General features: G+C 36.0%; 1 protein-coding gene across 2 annotated transcripts in view; it reads right to left on the minus strand.

Moving 5' to 3' along the window:
- The window catches only part of LIN7A (lin-7 homolog A, crumbs cell polarity complex component), a 135,790-nt gene that overhangs the window by 88,157 nt on the left and 25,729 nt on the right, over nucleotides 1-21,904 (minus strand). The window contains exon 2 of one of the 2 annotated variants that reach the window (XM_081311556.1): nucleotides 1,931-2,049. In XM_081311556.1, the coding sequence (XP_081167682.1) occupies nucleotides 1,931-2,049 (119 nt within the window). Of the gene's footprint in view, nucleotides 1-1,930; nucleotides 2,050-21,904 lie in introns of those variants that run through there. The other variant, XM_081311557.1, reaches the window with a different exon arrangement.

Below are 21,904 nucleotides of genomic sequence, written 5' to 3' on the forward strand. Positions count from 1 at the left end.
AGAGAGACCTTTCCAAAAAACAATTTAGGTCAGGCCAAAACTCTCCAACGGCTTCCTGTCATGCTTAAAATGAAGTTCAATGTTCTCACTATGGCCCGAGAGACCTTACGTGATCTGCTCTCCAGCTGCCTATGGAGCCTACCTTGAATTTTCCATTCCAGACATACTGGCTTTTGGAGTATTCCTTCCGTGCATTAAGATCATTCTTTGCTCTGGGTTTTGTACTTGAGGTTTCCTCTGCCTAGAACACTGTACTCCTTTGTATTTGCTCCTGTACTTCCATTAGTGTATTGTTTGTTTGTTTGTTTCTGACCACCCTAAACTTAACTCAACCCTGTTGTCCTGGTTTATGTCTCTCCAGAGTCTCAATTCTCTGGTATTGTAAAATTGTATGCTTATTTTTCACAACTTTCTCCCACTGGAATGCAAATTTCACTAATGCAGAGACTTTGAATTGGGTCACGAGCCATATAATCAGTGAGCAAATAAGTATATGATGTCCTATCTTTTGGTTCTGTGGATAGCAGAATGCTACGACACAGAAGAGATGATAGAGTCTCTAAAAAAGGAAAAGTTGGTTGCCAGATCTCAGGGGAATGGCACTCTGTGAAGAAAGAAAGAAGTGTAAAGGGAATTTAGCTTTGGTCTACACAGTGATCACAGGAGTTAGTGAGGCCACCCATGGGATTTCTAGATATCTTATACCTTTCCCACTGAGGGAAAGCCAATGGCAGAGAATTCATATGCTTTGAGAAACTTCCTTTCAGCCTTTGATCAATTCAAAGGTTAAAAAATTAGACATCTAATTACGGTTGGTTGCTTACTCAAGCTGTGTTCTGTATTAACAAAAATTAAACAGTGAACAACTTCACCTGATAAAGATTGAACATAAGTACAGTATAAGTTGAATTCCAGCAACATCTAAATGTTAACTGTATTGGCTAGGCTACAGTTTAAATCTGTAGAGTTTTATATGCCTCTCTGAGTCTTGCATCCTCTGAGTATTCATAAACTAGAATTGTTGAAAATGTACATTAACCACAAGTAGAATTGCAAAGAAGAAGAACAGTTGATACATCCATTCCTTGAAAGGCATAAGCTGTATGCTACAACAAATTCTCTAAATAGTCACTGGGTTCATATGGCTTTGGGGAGGATGATGAGTATTTCATTACTGGGAACTTCTAGGAGGTCAAATATGACAGATTTATGGGTTTTTAGTTCTGATTAATGAAATATCATTTAGTTCTTAATGGCCAAGGAGTTGCTGAATGAAAAAATACAACTGACATATTTCAAGGGTTTTTTTTTTCTTATGACCAATTGAATACATCAGTTTAGTAGTCAATTCTACTATGAGTCAATACAAAATTCAAATAGACATTTCAGCACATTTGTTTCACCTCACTCTTCTTGAAACTGTTAGTAGCCAGGAAAACATTACAAAGGTTTACTATGGAGGCATACCAGCCTGTTTGGATATTTTCCATTATTGTACTAGACAGTAATATTTGGGTAACTAAAACTTTAGTCAATAGGAGTTTACTCTATCAGATTTACCTATGAAAGAGTGTTCTCTTAAGAAAATTTCAGCTCTCATTAACTGTGACTGTTTCTACCTGAATTTCTGGTGGCTTCACTTGAGTGCTGAGTAGTTTAGCCTACATGGAACACTTATCTACTGCAGCAGACCCTTCTCTGGTACCAGAAGATCAACATTTGGTTTTAGATAAATGTATAAATCCTGGATGGATCTAATTTAAGAATTTAGCAGACTAAATTATATTTTATCATCTGTCCAAGGATCTAAAAACAGGCAGTAAAGATGTAGTTCTAATCTTAACAATTTCAACCAAGTGTGTGGAAAAACCATGTTTTCTATTTAGAAGACATATGGCTGAATATAGTTATTAAAATCTTAGTGTCCTACCTCTCGGATTGCTGTACAAAACTCACTCTGAAGCACTTTTTTGAGAGACTGTAGCTTGTGTACTGGTACTTCTCCAGATTCCTGTAGTTTTTCCAGTAATTCAATTGCTCTTGCAACATCTGGGTGAAAAAATAAATACATAAATAAAAATGGAGAGACCTAGAATAAACTGTATCTCATCAGCAAAGTACCATTATTTCAATTGAATTGTGACATTATTCCAATTGAAAACCACATAAAATTAATTGCAAAATCAGAACTTGTAACTCAGAGATTATTGTTTTATTTTTTGGTAAAAATTCAATTTAATCTGTTCCAGATAATTTGTTACTTATTATATCTTCTAGGATGGCATTTCATGTATGTTACTTTTGTCAGACAAATCAGTTTGAAAAAGAAGAAAGTGCAGGAAAAATGTCTATTACTTAATCTGATACACCAATAACCATCTATGGTCAATTGCATCTATGAGATGTTTTTTTTCTCAGTCTGACTCTCCATACAATACTTTAATTGCAATTGCAATGTTACACTTATTAGTATGATCATTTGATTGATGTGCATTCACCTTCACTTATCTATGAACTCGTTTAATGAAGGAACTTGATCTAGTTTGTTTGCCATTGCATCCTCCAGAGTCTGGTATGAAACTATGAATAAATATTCGAGGAATAAATAAATTAATGGACTCTCCACTTCACCACCACTGCATTATTCCAGGTCCTTATTATCTCTTCTCAGTTCAACTAGAATGATTTCTTCTCCTCCAGCTTCTTCATATGGCCCACAAGTTTATTTCCCTAAAACAAACCTTTGATCATGTACCCATCTATCAACTTCAATGGTACAAAGCATAATAGTTTTCAATGTTTATATCACAGGTTAATGTTTCAAAATACATATAGTCTTTAGTTGCTTTAAAATCTAAAATCCCTATATTATTTATTATTTTCAAGAGAAAATTATATAACAAAAGACTATTCAAAAATAATTATAGTGATCTCTTCCACCCTGTTTCTATGGACAACAACATCTCACTAAAATATCACTTAGGTTTTTAAGTAGTAGGACATGATATTTTCAATTTCTAGGTGACTGGTTCCATAAAGCATTACACATTCCAGCAGTCAGATTATAAATCCATCCATCCATCCATCCATCCATCCATCCATCCATCCATCCATCCAGTAATTTGCATTTCTATTATACTTGGCACCAAGCTTAAAAACAAACAACATTTCCTTTCTGAACCCACAGAACTCATGATCTAATAAGACTGGAATACATCAGCACAGCCACCAATAAAAAAATATTGTCCACTTCAGAATTTGGGTGAGGTTAACATAGCTGTATGTATATATTGAAGAAAATAAGCAAAAAGTGACTTTATCGAGACTCCCCTGCTGAAGTAGTTATTTTGATTGCCAATTGTAGCCCAAAGTAGCACAAATCATGAAATCAATATGAAACTGACAGTGTCTAAAGTTTGTCTGTTAGTACATAAATAGAAGACAACATAGTCAATTGGACAACACTGGTCACATCTACAATCAATATGGTACCAAGCTGAGATTTTTAAGCATTTCTAACTGCATAAAACACTTCACTCAGATGCCCCATAGGCACATAGAACTCTCAGTAGTTTACAACTAAGCTCATTATTTTTTCCCTGAAATTATCTCTTCTCTTCCAATATTCTGTTTCCATTAATGATATCCCCAAACAGCCTGTCTCCCAAACTAGACCATGACATCATCTTTCACACTTACCCCCACGTGCAGTTTGTCAGCAAGTGCTGTAGATTCTACCTCAAAAATACCTTTTGAATGGAGCTCTTCCCCTTCATTAATTCAGAAAAGCCTTTATCATTCTCATTGTAGTACTGGCACATCTCCTAACTGAGCTCCTTTAAATTCATCCTTTTTTTTTTCAGTTCATCCTCTATGCTGCTTCTAAAGTAACTGTCCTGAATGATAAACCTAAATATTATTCGCCTGTACATAAAACCTCATACAATCCCACCTGCTACAGAATAAAGTTCGGATCACAGGGTTTTATAGGGGGCCCTCAGCAGCCTACCTCTTCTGACTCAGCTCTGTATACCTCCTCCTGCCTATTCTGCACTATGACCGTCCAAAAATTTTGCTGTTCCTAGAACATGCCACAGAATGTCATGCCTCTATGGTTTGGCACATATTGCCCTCTGTTCATGGAATGCAATTCATCCCATCATTCATGTATGTCTTCATTCATTTAGTAGTTTTGGGTCCTGTGCACAGCACAGGACACACAGTGGTAGAAGAGACAGCTCTTTCTCTTGATTTCATGGAGTACCCAGGCTTCAAAGTCACTGATGTGCAATAAAGATTTTCATGTTACAAACAAAGCACTGCTGGGTGGTCCATGGATATATGACAAAGGCACACATCATCATTCAGGAAGTCAGAGAGAACTTCTTCGTGAAACTAATAGCTAAGCAAAATCCTAGATAGTAGGTAAAAGTGGGGAAAGGGCAAAGAATGTTCTAAGCAAAGGGGATAAACAAATACTGAAGGCTTGTTAAAAGACATTCAAAGAATAGGAAGAAATTCAGTGTGATTGAACCTGAAGCCAGGGAGAGTAGCAAGAGATGAAGGAGATGGAAATTGCATCATGGAGGGTATTTTAGTCTATGTAGGAATGACTTAGCTTAAATAGCATTTCTTCAAGCCTATCTTCACTGACTCTTCAAGGCAGATTGAGTTGCTATCATTACTGTGTTCCCAAGTTATTTGTTTACTTGTCCATTGTAATAATTATTACTTCCTGTTGCACCTCTATTTGCCTATCTGACTCCCTCCTTCATACCCATGAATCTATAAGCTTATTGAGGTGTCAGGAACAATGTCTTATTTGTCATTATCTCATTCATTGCAGAGCACCTGGCACATAATTAAATGTTTAATGTGCATTTGTTTGGTTAATGGTAGATTAATTAATGAGACTGGCTCAGGAAGGCATTAGAGGTCTATGTATGCATAAACCATAACTCCTCATGAATCTATATCTCCACACATTAGTATCAGCCTTGGTCAAGATTTGCTTGGGCATCATGTGAGAGAAGGAGGTAAGCCAGAACCTGTAGGCTGAAGGATACCAATGATGATAGTTCTCAGCTAATGCTATGCATTGAAATTACCTGGGGTGCATTTGTCAATTCCTGAGACCCATCCCCAAATAATTAACCTAGAATTTCCAGAAGAATGGTTTTCAACCTTTGCTGCATTTTGGAATTACCTAGGGAGCTTTAAAACACACAGCTTCCTTGTTCAGGCCCACCCCAGAGACTCCAATGTGACTGGCACAGGGTGGGAACTGGGAATGGGGCTAAAGTTCAACTGAGATTGAGACCACTGCTCTAAGCCAGCATGGGATTTGGGGTTTTTTAAAAACTCATATGTTATTCTAATGTACAGCCAGGATTCAGAAACTTTGCTACAGATTTATGGTTCTAAAACGTGAGTAGCGGGCTGGGGATGTGGCTCAAGCGGTAGTGCGCTGGCCTGGCATGCTTGTGGCCCAGGTTCGATCCTGAGCACCACATACAAAGATGTTGTGTCCGCCGATAACTAAAAAATAAATATTAAAAAATTCTCTCTCTCTCTCTCTGGCTTTAAAAAAATTAAAAAAAAAAAAAACGTGAGTAGCGTGCCTAAAGATCACTTGGGAAAGCTAACTAACCCTCCTAACCCTTCTCTCCATTTGAGAGATGTCAATTTAGGAGGAGTGAGAATAAGGCCTAGGTATCTTCTTTTTAAACTAATGCTTGAAGTGATTCTGTAATTGTTAGTTCACAGACCCCAAAGGAAAAAAAAAATGAACAAAATGATCTTTTAGGTTTCTTTCATCACCAGTACTCCTGGAACTCCTGCCCTTCATTATTCTTTGATGTGATATGTGAAAGAATACTGAATGGAATTTTTCCAGAAGTCTAAGAATTATTGATAAAATCGCACAGATGAAAGTGATGGAGATTGGGTACTACTCCATTTGAAAAAAAATGGTTCTTACCAAAGACCAATCAGTGAATTCACCTGAGACATTTTTTAAGTAGTGCATTACCCCAAGCCAATTAAACTGAAACCTCAAATTGTGGTATCCACTCCTTAGGTTTTCTTTCTAAGCTTCCAGATGATTCCTGTGGCCATCCAAGGCTGAGAAAAACATTGCTCTTAAAAGAGTCACCAGATACACTTCCATTAAGACATTAAAGCTGAGCTGATTTTGCTATAGTATACCCTGGGTTTTTTTTAGTCCTTATAAAAGGCAGCTGGGAGATGAGATAGCATTTAAGGAGTACTGTCATTAATTTCAAATAGAGTACTAAGTGTTTACTTCCATTCCAACAACTAAGTGAGGAGGGTTCTGACAGAACTACTTGTAGTGAATGGGCATGCCTGAAAGAAGGGAGACTAGCTTGTCTTTCCTGATTGCATAGGAAATTGTCCTGGGTGACCTGCATGCCCTCTATGTTCCTCTGAGCAGAAGGAGAGAACTAGATAGCAGCAGCCTGTAGATTGAAACTCTTTTATTGGTACCCACCCAAGGGAGGCTAGCAGTGTGAGGTCAAGGAAACATAGGAAGGCTAGGCACAGTGGTGCACACCTGTAATCCCAGCAACTCAGGAGTCTGAGGCAGGAAGATGGAAAGCTCTAGACCATCCTCAGCAATTTAGTGAGGCCCCCAGCAACTTAGTGAGGCCCTGTCTCAAAATATAAAAGTGCTGGGGATGTGGCACTGCTGGGTTCAATCCTAGAATTCCCCCGATGTGCACAAAAAAGACAAATGAAATCTCAGAATCAAACATGGAAGAGGTCAGGGCCCTCTAGGCCAGGCCTGGGTGGAGCTGGGAACAAAAAGATGGTGAGTGATAAATGGATATGAGATTGGGGTTTTAAACAGAATGTGGATTCCCTTTAGCTCTGTACCAGAAAGCTTTATGACCAGGATCTGGAAGGAAGAAGAAGCAGCTTTTGTGTCACCACAATACTTAAACAACTACAATACAGGGTGTATGGTTTATTTGTAAGAGACCCCCCCCCCCCCGAGGGAGGGTTCTTCTTCAGAACCCCCTTATGCTTATTTTGTAAAACCCTTCTGACAAGTTTGGTTGCTAACATAGTAGTTTGGGGTTTACTAGCCTAGCTCAGATAAGGATGAATATTAGGTAAAACTCGGGAGACTGGCAAACAAATATAATAAGCACATGAAGACCATGGGATTTTTTCCCTCTGAAGCCTATTCTTCACCTTACCTTAACTCTCCAATTAACATCTTCATCCCATTACATGAGTAAAATACTTGGGTATCACACTTGTCCTCCCAGTCTCCTCCATACCTCTGATTCAATTCACCCCCTACCTCTAAAAGCAATAACGGTAAACTTTTATTAAACATCTGTGATATAGGGGGTGTATTTGTCCATTTCCTATTGCTATATCAAAATGTCACAGACTGGGTAGTTTATAATAAAAAGATATATTTCTCTCAGTTTCAGAGCCTAGAGAGTCCAAGATTGAAGGGCTGTATTCCTGGAGGGACTTCTGGCTGCATCATAACATGACAGAGGGCATCACATGACAAGAGAGCAAGACAGCTAGCTACTCTACAATAACTCACTCACTCCCTCCACAATGGAAAATGCTGTAATTAATCCATTCCTGAGCATGGAACCTTCACGACTTCATCTCCTCTAAAATGCCCCACCTCTTAGTACTGTCACAATGGCAGTTAAATTTCAGCATGAATTTTGGAGTGACCATTTAAAACACAGCATTTGGTCCTGGCCCCTAAAACTCATGTTCTTCTTATACATAAAATACATTGATTCCATAACAATACTTTTGAAAATCTTAACTCATTCCAGCACAAATACAAAAATTCAAAGTCCCAAATCTTATCTGAATCAGATGCAGGTGAGATTCAAAGCGTGATTCATCCTGAGGCAAACTCCCTCCAGCCATGAGCCCATAAAATCAAAACAAGTTGTCTACTTCCAGAATACCATCATGGGATAGGCATAGGATGGACTCTATTCCAAAAGGTAGAAATAGCCAAGAAAAGATAAATAACTAGTCCCAAGTCAGATGAAAACATAATAGAGAAAACTATATTTAAGTCTTAAAGCTGGAGGATAGTTTCCTTTGACTCTGGGTTGCCACAGTTGAAGTCTTGTGGCTGCAGCTGTCACAGTCTGATTTCACAAGCTGGTGATGCTGTGGGTCCTGGGATTTTGTGGCGGGGGGGGGGGGACCCCACTGTCACATCTCTGCTAAGTATTGCCCTAGTCAGAACGCTACTGTAATAACTCTGCTTTTGTGACAAGTCTCTGCCTGGGCATGCGGGTAGTATGCAACATACTTTGAAATTTAATTGAAAGAAGTCATGCCTCCACTACTCTCTCATTCTGCATACATGCAGACTTAACACTGTGTGGATGCTTCCAAGCCTTACTGCTTGTATTTTTCAGAGTTGTGGATTGAGCTAGACCTGTTTGTGTTGCAGCTAGGGTGGCTGGGAAGCCCTGAGCCAGGATGCAGGTAGCAAAGACCCAAGGCAACACAAGGAAGAAAATCAATGGAAATCAGTACCCTGTTTGTCGCCTGACACCATTCCACTGTCCTCAAATTCTGGGCCTGTGTTGGGAGAGAGAGCTTTGAAGATCTCTGGAATGCCATCCTTGACTTGGTCTAGCTGTGTAGATAAATGGTACCTGCATCCCTTCAATCCATATTAATCTCTTTTGCAAACAGTTTCTTGGCCACACCTTTCATATTCTTTCCCAAACATGATTTTTCTCTCTTTGCATGGTCAAACTTTGAATTTTCCAAATCTTTTCATTCTGATTCTTTTTAAATTATAAATTCCATCTTTAAGTCATTTCTTTGTTATCACATCTCACTGTATGGAAGTTAAAAGTAGACATGCATAAATAGCCTGAATGTTTGCTGCTTAGATTTTTTTTTTTACTTGCTGGATATCTTAGTTCACCACTCTTAAGTTTTATGTTTCATAAATCCCTAGGATATGGGCATAATTTCACCACGTTCTTTGTAACTGTATAACAAGGATGGCCTTTACTCCAGTTTCCAATACTTATTTCTTATTTCCACCCAAGGTTGCATCAGAATGGCCTTTACTGTCTGTATTTCTATCAGGATTCTGATAAATGACCATATAAGTGGCCAAACTTCTCCTAGTCTTCTTTTCTGCATTCTCACTAGAATAATCGTTAATTCTCTGTTCACGGCAATGCAGGCTTTTGTTAACCTATTCATCCAAACTCTTCCAGTTTCTGCCCATTACCCAATTCCAAAAATGTTCCCATATTTTCAGGTATCTATTATACCAAGTTACTTCTTGGTAACAATTTGCCAGGTTAGTCTGTTTTCTGTTGCTGTAACCTCAGAATAAGTAAATTATAGAGAAAAGAAATTCATCAAGGTTCTAAAATGTAGGAAATGCAAGAGCATGGTGTTGACATTTGGCCTTTGAGCTGCATCATAACTTGGTGGAAGGGAAAGCAAATACACACACATGTGAGACAGAGCTAACTTTATAACAAAGCCATTCCTGTAGAAATAAACCACTCCCTCAATAACAGCATAGGGCCATTCATGAGGGTGGTCCCATGACCTAATCACTTTTTAAAGTTTCCACTTGTTATATTAATATGAATAACAATCAAGTTTCAACATTAGGTTTGGAAGGGCCATTGTAAAAAAATGTGAAATCATTACTTAAGCTAAGAGTATTGCATTCTTTTACCTTATTTTTTCCTTATGATAACTACACGTGGTGGCAAATATCCACATTTTGCAAATGATAAAACTCAGAATTACAGAGAGTTTAACTCACTAACAAGTAGGAAATTTGAGTTTGGCATCTCAAACCCTGTGCCTGTTATTTTCATTTCTATCACAATTTTACCTTTAGCAGCCTTCTCTTCAAATGTTCAGTACTTTTATAATAGCTTTGTGCTCTGCAGGCTTTCTTGGTCATAGATTGAACTCTTAATTTTTCCTTTTTCAATAAAGATTAATCCTGATTCATTTACCAGTATATCCATCTCAGGTACTATTGATTGATTGACAGGATCACCTGTAGAGCTTTTGGATGGAGTAGAGTGGTTCTTAGCCTTTCTGCCCATTGGAATTACTTGGGACTGAAAAACAGATTGCTGGATTCTACTCACATGTATTTTGCTTTTATTGATTGGTGTGTGACCTGGGCATCAAGTTCTTCAGAATGTCTCAAGGATATAATGAGTAGTCATGTTGAGAATCACTTATACGGAGTCTGGGAATTTTAATAAATGCGACTTTCCATTGCATATAGTGTTTATTATGTCACTGTTAAAAACATTCTGCCTCTCTGACTAGCACTATGAGGTTAGGTTTATTATTATGCTAATTATCTAGAGGAGGAAATTGAGATCCACAGAATTAAAATGATTTCTCTTAGGAAAGAGCTAGTCAGTAGGAGAGTTGAGATTTCAATCTAGCAATGTGGCTGTAGAACCTGGACTACATTTGAGATATGAATTAGTAATCCATGTGCAGTCAGCTACTTATATCTGCAGGTTCTGCATCTGCAGATTCAATCAACCATGAATCAAAAACATGGCCTATGATGACTGTATAGGTACAGAACATTTATAAACTTTTTGTCACTATTCCAAAGACAATACAGTCTAACAATTACTTATATAACATTTACTTTGTATTAGTTATTATAAGCAATCTAGATATGATTTAAAGTGTACAGAAAGATGTGCTTAGGTTATTTGAAAACACTATTCCTTCCATTCTCTATGAGATTTGAACATCTACAATCTTTGGTATTTGTAGTGGGTTGTAGGGAGCAGGAGTTGTCCTGGAACCAATGGAATACAAAAGGATATTATAGTTAAAATCATTTCCAGAACTTCTTCTCTAAGGTTGCTAGTAGAGATCAAGCTAATCTGACCAACAAATACTTCCTTGAGGTTCTCAAATTTTAGTTAACATAAAAAATTTACCTCTGGACAACTTATCTAAAAGATCGACACTTCAAAAGAGGGTGAGGTATAGTCTTTAAATCTGATCTTACAGAAGTCATGGAAGTCTGACACAAATGCACTCACTCTGTGATGCAGAACAAAGGCAGCTCATAGCCACCACCTATCCACTGCTTACTTCACTTACTTAGTTTATCTTGTAAAAACCCTCACCAGTATATAAAGGAATAATTGTTATTTCTACCATATAACTGAAGAAAAACAAAAGCAATGGTGGATCCAAGATTCAAAACCAGCTGTATTTGACTCCAGTGCACATGTTCTTATTTTGCTTCTCTAACCTGATTTATTTCTCCAATTTACTTAAAATGGATTTGAAATAAAACAATCAAGGTCTGATAAATTTTTAAATATAGCAACTTGGACCATTGTGAGCTTTGACAGTCATAATACACTACCCAAGGTCTTAGATTATGTTACTCTATAGTCATTGTAGATTATGTTACTCTATAGTCACTGTTTTTTCATAGTAAAAACACAATGAAACATGATCAACTCATCATCAATTGCCTGGTAAGGAAACTGGAAATTCTGGAAATATTTCCTTCAAAATAGGAGGAATGTTATAAAAACAAAACAACAAAAACAACAAAATAACAACTGGAATTTAGGAAATTAAGTGGAGTAAGCTTCCAGTGATCTGGAGTAATTCAGTTATCATTTTCTCATTCTTTAATGATAAGCATTGATTAACTTAATTGACCTTTAAGATATGGAATTTGACCCGTGACTCACCTGAAGCTGGAACTTGAATGGAGGTGGAGTTGGGTCATTTAAAGTTATTATCTAGTCATGCTGCAAAAATTTATTGAGCACTATGGCAAACATTATGAATTATCAACCCTGAAGCTATCCAAAACCTTTTATCCCTTGCTTTCTACTATAAAAGCTGGAAAGTGAACACAATTCTCTTTCCAAACTCTTGTAATTTGGCCAAATTATAAGCACAGATATGGCTTCCAGGAATGACTTCGAAATAAACAAACTGCCCTCCAAATTTTGGTTTTGCTTCTTTCCTTCCTTTTGACAGCTATAAGGCCTTACAATGACTAGAAGTGAAACAGCCATTCTGTGATCATGAAGATGAATGTTATGTGCTAAGGATGGTGACACAGGGCAAAGGAAGGGACCTAACCCTTTCATGCCATTACTGAGATGCTATTCAAACCCTAAGCTATCCAATGCCTGATTCTTATCTGTAAAAGACATTTGGTTTTCTGTGACTTGCAACCTAATGCAAAATCACATGACGTCAAAGGCACTGTTCTAAGTTTCAAGGATAATGTTGATGTTATAGAGAAACTAGAGTGACAGATGGTGCTCCTTTGACTAAGATAGCCATGGAAAGCTTCTTAGGAAAGGCTGAGACTTGACTGTGGAGAATAAGCCAGCCACATGAAAATCCAAAGGAAGAGCATCAGGACAGGAACAGCAAAAGCAAGGACCATAGAGTGAAGGCAGCAAGCTTACATGTCAAAAAGTCAGAAAGAAAAAGTTGTCTGTGGAACACTGTAACTGAAGCAAACAGCAATAGTAACAGTGGTGTGCTGGTAAATGATTAACAACCAGCTCTTCAAAACCAAGAGACAAAACAACAAAGCCCTAACTTGTAGCATTTTCTGAGGTGTAAATACTTGTGTCATAGCAAAGCTAGCAACATGATATCACTGATTTGCAAAGTTCTTGAATATTGAATAGAAAGTTCTCACAAGCCAGGAAGTACCAACTTCAACATCCTTCTGGAGAGGAAATAAAGTTTGAGAGGTAGATAAGATTTCTTTAATAGGGTTAGATTTTAATACAATTAAACCAAATTAATAAAGCCATTGGAGATGGTTTGGCAAAAGGATGATGTGAACTGATTCACATTTTATAATAATTATTATAAATGATATATTGTAATATTAATCATAATGGACTAAGGAGGATAAATTCAGGAATCCAATTTGGAAGAAGGCTATTAGAGTGGCCTGGGAAGAGATGGAAGAAGCTTATACCATAAGGCAGCAGTGCCATTGGTGAAACCTGGACACTGTAAAGCACAGGTGGGTGGAATAAGAATCAGTGTTTTGAGATGTGCCACAGTTATAGGGCGAGGTTATTCTCAAGAAAGCCTGGGAGACAGAAAAAAAGGGTACATTAATGAATACAGTAACATACCTTAGCAGCACTTTGTAAATAATGGTGGATATTGTCTTATCTATTACAAGCAAATGGTATCAATGAATTTAATAAATGCACAAAAGAAAAAGGTAAAAGAACACTGAGGAGCAAATTATTTGAAAAGGGACTAATAATAAGGTGGCATTTTCCTGTTATTCTCTTTCAATCCAAATGAGATCCCTCAATCCTGACCACTAAGGGATTATATATAAATTTTTTTAATCCCTATAGAGATCAGTTGGAGAATATGAGTATAGATCTGAAAGTTAAAGAAACCTGAGGCTGTGATGTGGTAGTATTGACTTTATGCAGTTATTGTGAGGCAATAAATGATAGTTTAATGAGATTTTAATATAAAATGCCTGGCATATGGTCTTTGATATTCATATCTTCTTTTCCCCATCCCTTCATCTGTGAGTCCTCACTTCCTGTTCTATTAGTGGCAACGTCTAAGGAAGACTCTCTTCCTCTCTCTCTCTCTCTCTCTCTCTCTCTCTCTCTCTCTCTCTCTCTCTCTCTCTCTCTCTCGTTGCACTGAGGATTCAATCCAGAGCCCCCTAAATATGCTAGGCAAGCACTCTGTCACTGAACTATACCCCAAGCCCTTTAAATTTTATTTTCAGACAGGTTCTGGCTAAGTTGTGCCTCAGTCTGGCTGGGCACAGAATCATGAGCCACTCAAGCAGGAACAAAACTTTATTTTTGAAAAGCCGCCAATACTCCGTATGCGCCGGCAAGCCAAAAACCGGTCTACCCACGGGCGCGTCTACCCGAACCAGGGCCCCCCCCCCCCCCCCCCCCGAATTCCCTCCTACTATCCTTCCCCAACCAATGGGAACTCTCCAGGAGTCCCGTAACAGGCCAAGGTGAACAGCAGGAGTCCAATTTCCATATGAATGTAAATCTTAACATAATCATATCATCTCAATGGCTAGCTGGCGTCACCTTACAACCGTCACCTTACAACGGAAAGTGCCATGCATCATATTATTTGCTTGTGGCTCCTAGCAAAGTTGACCAAGCTGGGCCTCAAATTTGCAATCCTCCTGCTTCAGCCTCCGGAGGAACAGGGATTATATTCACGTACCACCATGCCTGGCTAGATTTGCTCTTTTTAAATAAGATACATCTTTATGCTTGAGCAACTAAAGTTGAAGTACCACAATTATAAACAACTATTATCTATCCATAAGCTTGTATTTCTTTCCCAAGATTGTGAAAGTCACTTTGTATTGAAAGTAACATATATGAAATATTCAATCATTATTAGATTTTTGGTGTATCTAAAAACTATGCCCCCAAATGCTCCATCTAATGTTTACCACACAATGGTCAGTAATGCTTTGCATTTCTATCACTGTGACATGAAAAGAAACCCTGCCAATTTTCAAGTTACTAATAAGACATGACAGTTAGTATGTCCTACTCATCTGACACTCATCTCTGCTTTGATCCGCCAACAACTTGCCATGTTCCTTAAATGCAGACTAATTGGCTAATCCAAGCAAGAACTGGCTCCGTTTAAATGTGCTCAAATTAAATAAAAATTGTATTCATTATGCTGTTGAAAACACTCCACTTCATATTTATTATAAAAACTGAATGATCTTTTCTTTATGGCATCTGGGTCAACACTGAAGTGCATCATACACACAAAAAAGTTTGACAATACTAGAATTTTTAAATCATGAATTTATATAATGACAAAATCCTGGCGTGGACTGCTGAAGCTATTTGCCAAACCCACCGAAACCAAGGGAACAATTTATGTGACAAAATGAAAAGCTATAGTTGCTAAGAGATTCTCTGAAATGGAAGGTACCTATTTCATTTGAAAGTGATTACTTTCCCAATAAACAAATCTTTAGGTACACAAAGCTTAAGATGCAGCTTTCTTTGTTAAACAATTGCTGTTATGTGGTAGGAATGAGTAATGCGTTCCCAGTTTCTCTAGGAACTATTGTCACCATTTTGTCTTTTTTTACTTCTTTCCTTCCACCCCCAATTCATCTAATTTCCTTTCCCAAGCAGCTAATATTGAAGCTTTATTTACCAACTTGCCTGAGACTTCATCAAGTCAAAAGTTTCACCTTCCTTTCTGTATGTGTTTTCTTTTCTTTCTCTTTATTATATGAGATATTGTTCATTTTCGTCTGCACTTCCTCCTCACTGTTACATTTAACCTTATATCCATGTCTTTACACCATCTTTGGCAAATACCTTATGGCCTTACTCCCCATCACAGTGAAAGCAGTTTATTTTATTTATTCTCATCTCCAGCCTTGATAGCATCCATGCAAATTAACCTGACTTGACTAAGTTTTGGGATCTGTAACTTATTTCTGCATGTCTGAAAGAAGTTGAGCAATCCATTGTCCTCTTTGATGCCCAATACCGGTACACCTTTTTCTTATTAATTTTTGTACATATCACTGTGTCTATTCTTATACCATGAAAACTGAATACTTAAAAACAGTTTGTTGAATAGAAGTGATTGTATTAAACTAATTTTTCATATTTATATAAATATCTGTATTCACTTGTTTATAATAATACTGTGCCAAACTCTGATTAGGTTTAGATTTATGACAAAACATGAATTATTAAAAAATGATGATTTAAATGATTAGGCTTAGCCTCCTTTTTAAATTTTTTTTTAATTGCAGTTGGACACAATACCTCCATTTTATTTATTTATTTTGATGTGGTGCTGAGGATCGAACCCAGTACCTAGCACATGCTAGGCAAGCGCTCTCCCACTGAGCCACACCCCAACCCAAAATTTAGCCTCCTTTAAGTGAGAGCAGAAAGAATCAATGAACGTGATTTGAAGTTAGGTCAGAGTTCATCTTAGTGCTCATGAGAATATTTACGGATGTCATTTTTCTAAGCTGTCTGGAGGAGGTAATTTAAAGTTCATGGTCCAAACTAAGTAATTTTTTTTAATTATATTTGCTTTTTTGTTATACATGACAGTAGAATCTATTTTGATACATTTACATCAACATGGACTATATCTTATTCTAATTAGGATCCCAGTCTTGTAGATGTACAAAATGTTGAGATTTTTGTACCCAACTTTTTCGCTGAAGTTTCTTAACAATGAGTATAATAATTATTTATTCACTAAGTACCCGGCGTGTGTGGGTATGGAATAAAATAAATCGAACACGTACACATGAGCAACACGACATCTCAGGGACGCACTGCAAGCTTCTAGCCTGTCTGTCCACACTGCTCCTCATTCCCATGTCATCTATGACCCCAATTGATTTTAGATGCAGCCAGATGAAAGAACACAACACTTTTCACAAAGCTTTAAGATGAACTTTAAATTGAAGTCTATGTATTTTACCTTTCCTTCCATAGCTTCTTATCTATCCCTAATTTCTCAGTGAGAGTTAGTTAAATAATTATTGTCTGGCATCTTAACTACCAGGCACAAAACGAAGTCAGTTGTAATATTTCCATAGTTTAGTACATAGAATACCACCTACCTCTTATATTGGTACTGATTCCACCTGAGGATGTGGTCAAGTTGAGAGTTTTTTCCCTTGTAATTATTGTCAGAAAATCCCAATTCCCCTCTTCATAGGGCTCAAGAAATTGGAAGAGAAAGATTATCAGGAAGTTGTGAGACAGACACCCAATCAGATTGGGTGTTTTCAGAAAGCTTGTTATAAGGAAAACACGAATTTAACTTTTCCTGTCCTCACATGCATCCTATCCTAGAAAATGAATGAATATTTTTATCTAAACTGACAGTTTGATATATTATTCTGCTATCAAGCTACTTAATAATATGTTTCCTCTGTTACTTTATCACTACTATATCACACTGTCATTTGATTTCTTAGTTACTTTGGGAATTGTATGGTGAGGTCATTGTGGTGCAATCTGCATCTTTAAAAGATGATTATAGGACAAAGTGAAGCTTGTTTTTTCCAGCAACTGTTATGGTGAATAGTGTATGTGTTTTGTTGGGAACATGATTACTATCAGGCAGCATAAAAGATGATTTAAACTTCTAAGGAAAAATCATAAAATAATGAGTTTGTCCTCATTATTTTAGACCCCCTGGGGCTGCTTCCTCAGACTTTACTGATGTTCCTTTTGTAAATCAAATCTTGCAAAATAAGAAAAAGAAAAAAGAATTATTTAGTAACATTACATTTGCATAACAAACTAATAGTACCTAATGAAGTAGTATTTGACCATAATATAGTTATATAGTTATATGAAATATTTGAATAAATATAGTTATATGAAATATTTGAATACATTTTAAACATTATTAAAAAACTGGAGAATTTTATTTTCTAATTATGAAATAAATTAACATCTCAATGTTTTATAGGGCAGTTATGAACCCTAGTCCTATGTGTAAGATATTTTTCTTTTTTTTTAATTTTTTTTTTTTTGAGAGAAAATTTTAACATTTATTTAGTTAGTTAGTTAGTTTTTGGCGGACACGACATCTTTGTTTGTATGTGGTGCTGAGGATCGAACCCGGGCTGCATGCATGCCAGGCAAGCGCACTACCGCTTGAGCCACATCCCCAGCCCCTAAGATATTTTTCTGTTTAAACTCGTATTAAAAAACTTGAATCTGATTTCAAGATTGTTTGAAAACATTTTTTCTGAAATTAAAGTGAATGCTTATAAACAATTCAAACTAATTTAACTGAAGAAATAATTTAAATTAAAAATTTAAGTTCCTATTTTAAATTTTTATTTATTTTTAATTGATAAAGATTACACATATTTATCACATACAACATGATCCTCTGAAATATGCACATACCATGAGCTGGTCAAACAGAGTCAATCAACATATACATCATCACACACTTGTCAAATTTTGGGTCTAGAATACTCACAATCTACTGTCTTAGCCATTTTCAAAAAATATAATACCTTGTTATTAAGTCATCATGTCGAACAGTGCAAGTTTTGAACTTATTATCCTATCTAACTGAAACTTTATATCCTTTGACCACTATGTGACTAATTCCCCTCTCCCAACCCCAAATCAAGGTCTAAGTAACACCATCCTATTCTCTGATTCTATGACTTCAACATTTTAGATTCTACATGTAAATGTGGTATCATGCAGTGTTTGCACCCAGTAGTGGGATTGATAGATCATATGCTAGTTTTATTTTTAATTTTTTTGTCCTCAATACCTCCATACCATTTTCCATAATTGAAGTATTAATTTGCATTCCCAAAAACAGTACACAAGATTTTCCTATTTTTCAAATCCTAGCGCTTATCTTTCACCTTTCTCCTAATAACTATTCTACAGGCATGAGGTGAAATCTCATTATGGCTTCATTTACATTTCCCTAATGATTAGTGATGTTGATTATTTTTTCATATACTTATTTGCCATTCATATGGCTTCTTTTGAGAAATGTCTGTTCAGGTCCTTTGGTCCTGACCCGCTTTGATTTGTTTGAATTGAATTATTTTGTTTTATTCCTATTGCATTGTCTAAAAACAATATACATACATATATACATATATATGTATATACATATTTATATGATTCTAAATCCTTATTAATTTTTGGTTTGTAAATACATTCTTATCATTCCTAGAATGTCTTTCATCTCCCTTGTTTCTTTTTCTGCAAAGGAGTTTTTTAGTTTGATGTTATCCTGTTTGTCCATTTTTGTTTTTGTAGTCTGTTCTTTAGGGTCATATTTTTTGGGGGTGTGGGGGCTGGTACCAGGGATTGAACTCAGGGGCACTGAGCTACTGAACCACATCCCCATCCCTATTTTGCATTTTATTTAGAGACAAGGTCTCACTGAATTGCTTAGTGCCTCTCTGTTGCTGAGGTTGGCTTTGAACTCACTATCCTCCTGCCTCAGCCTCCCGACCCACTGGGATTACAGACTTGCAACATTACACCCGGCTTTAGGGGCATATTTTAAAAATCATTGCCCAGACCAATATCATGGGAGTTTACCAGTTGCATTTTTCCTGCTTGTGGAAATCTTATTTTCTTAATAATGTTTATGGAAAAGATTGTCCTTTCTCCATTGGCACATTTGTTGAAAAATCAATTGTATTTGCATCTGTATATCTTCTTTAGTGGAGTGTCTATTGAAACCTTTGTTTCATTTTAAAATTGTTTTCTTTTATTGCTAATTTGAAGATTTCTTTGTGTTTTCTTAATGTAAATATATTTTTCCAATTTATTTTATTTATTTTTTTATTAGTTGTTCAAAACATTACATAGCTCTTGACATCTCATATTTCATACTTTAGATTCAAGTGGGTTATGAACTCCCATTTTTACCCCATATACAGATTGCAGAATCACATCGGTTACACATCCACATTTTTTACATAATGCCATATTAGTAACTGTTGTAATGTAAATATTTTATCAGATATTTTTAGGAAATATTTTCTTCTAGTTTTAGGCTTATCTTCTAATTATATTAAATTATTGGTCTCCTTTGAAGACCAATAATTTTTAGCTAATCATCATTTTCTATTTTGGTTCTTATTTTTTATATTTAACCTAATGAATCTTGGACTAACCTAAGGTTTCAAAGACTTTTTTTTCTTATACTTTATTTTAAAAGATTGTAGTTTTAGGTCTTACTTTTAGATTTTAAACCATTTTTAGTTAATTTCTAATTATTGTGTGAAGAGTTGGGGTTCATTTTTTTAATATTTATTTTTTAGTTTTAGGTGGACACCATATCTTTATTTTATTTTTATGTGGTGCTGAGAATCGAACCCCGTGTCTCACACATGCTAGGCAAGCACACTACCACTTGAGCCACATCCCCAGCTCATCATTTTTTTTTTTTTTTACATATGGGTATCCATTATTGAAATAACTAGCTTTCTCCCATTGAGTTTCCCCAGCTCAATGATTGAATGTCAATTGACAATATATTCATGGGTCTATTACTGGACTCATATTTCACTGGTATATATGTCAATACACACTCCAGTATCACACTATTCGATTTTTGAAATAAAGTAGTAGTATAAATCAGAGTATTGTTGCAAAATATCATAGACTGGATAGATTACAAACAACAGAAATTGATTTCTCACAGTTTCAGAGGCTAGAAAAGCTAAGATCAAAGTGTTGGTAGATTTCCTTTCTGGCCAGGGCTCACTCCTAGACTGACCTTCTTTTCACTATGTCCTCCCATGGCCCAAGGAGTGAGGGAGCCCTGAAGCCACTAGTTCCACTCTCATGACCTAATCATCTCCCAGAAGGTCCTGAATCCTAATACCAGCAAATTAGGGGTTCAAATACCAAAATATGCATTTGAGGGAACACAAACAGCCTGACCATAGTATACTCTCACTTTGTGCTTTTCTATATCTTTGTCATTTCCATAAATTTCACAATTATTTTGCCAGTTTTTACCAAAAAAAAAGAAAAAGAAAAAAAATCTATTGGCATTTAAGGTAAGATTGTGTTGAATGTATATAGTAACTTGGGGAAAATTGACATGTTTATAATATTGAGTTTTCCAATCTCATTAACATGGTATATTATTCTATTTGATCAGACCTTCCATTTTTCCCAGCAATGTTTTGTATTAGCTTTTTGTATATAATTCTTGAATATATTGTTAAATTTGCATTTAAATATTTCATTATTTTGATGCTACTGTAAATATTACTTTTTGAAAGCTTGGTTTTGAATTGCTCATTGATATTACATAGAAATACATCATATATATATTTGTTCATCTTATATCCTGTCCTTTTCCTAAAATTACTTTGTTTATTAGCTTTATGGGTAGATTTTGTAGGATTTTCCACAGAGACAAATATAGTGTCTGTGACTAAAGACGGTTTACTTCTTCTATTCCTATCTGCATAGTATTTACTTCACTGTCTATTGCACTAGCTAGGACCTCTCACCAAATGCTAAATGGAAATGATGGGAGCAGCCATCTTTGCCTTGTGCTTAGGAGTAAAGAATTCATTCAGCCTTTTACCATGAGATCCACATCTGAAAAAAGTGTCTTATAGAGACCCTTTATTAAATTGAGGGAATTTTCTTTTATTGATACTTTGCTAAGTGTTTCTATATCATGAATGGATATGGGATTTAGCCAAATGCTTTTTCTACATCTATTTCAATGATCATATATATGATTTTTGTTTTGGTGAAATACTCAAATTGATTATCAAATGTTAAAGTATCCTTGCTTTTCTGTGCTTAACCCCACTGACAAGTTAACTTCTGTCTATACAAACTGTATGTAGGTATGAATATGCATCTTTTGCTGGATTTGGTATGCTACAATTTTCTTAAGCATTTATACATATATATTCACAAGAAATATTTACCTCAGATTTCTTTTCTTATATAGTCTTGGTCTGGGCTGATTGTCAGGTTAATTTTATACTTTTAAAATGAAAGAACAGTTCTGTCTTCTAGTGTTTTCTGGAAGATTTGTTTTGAACTGATAGTATTTGTTCCTTATATATTTGGTAGAATTCTTCAGTGAAGACATCAAGGTGGGAATTTTTTTGGTGGGAATATTTTAAAACATAAATTAGTCAATTTTGAGTGAACTTTTATTGCTGGTGTCTATGAAAGAATTTGTCATTTTTTTCTAAATTATTATTCCCATAGATTTATTTATAATATTCATTTATAATATTTGCAGTCTTCCTTTTTCATGTAGGTAACTGGTGCTTTTGGGGTTTCTCCATTTT

The sequence above is a fragment of the Spermophilus citellus genome, assembly GCF_964194105.1.
Source record: "Spermophilus citellus genome assembly, chromosome: 10".
Lineage (NCBI taxonomy): Eukaryota > Metazoa > Chordata > Mammalia > Rodentia > Sciuridae > Spermophilus > Spermophilus citellus.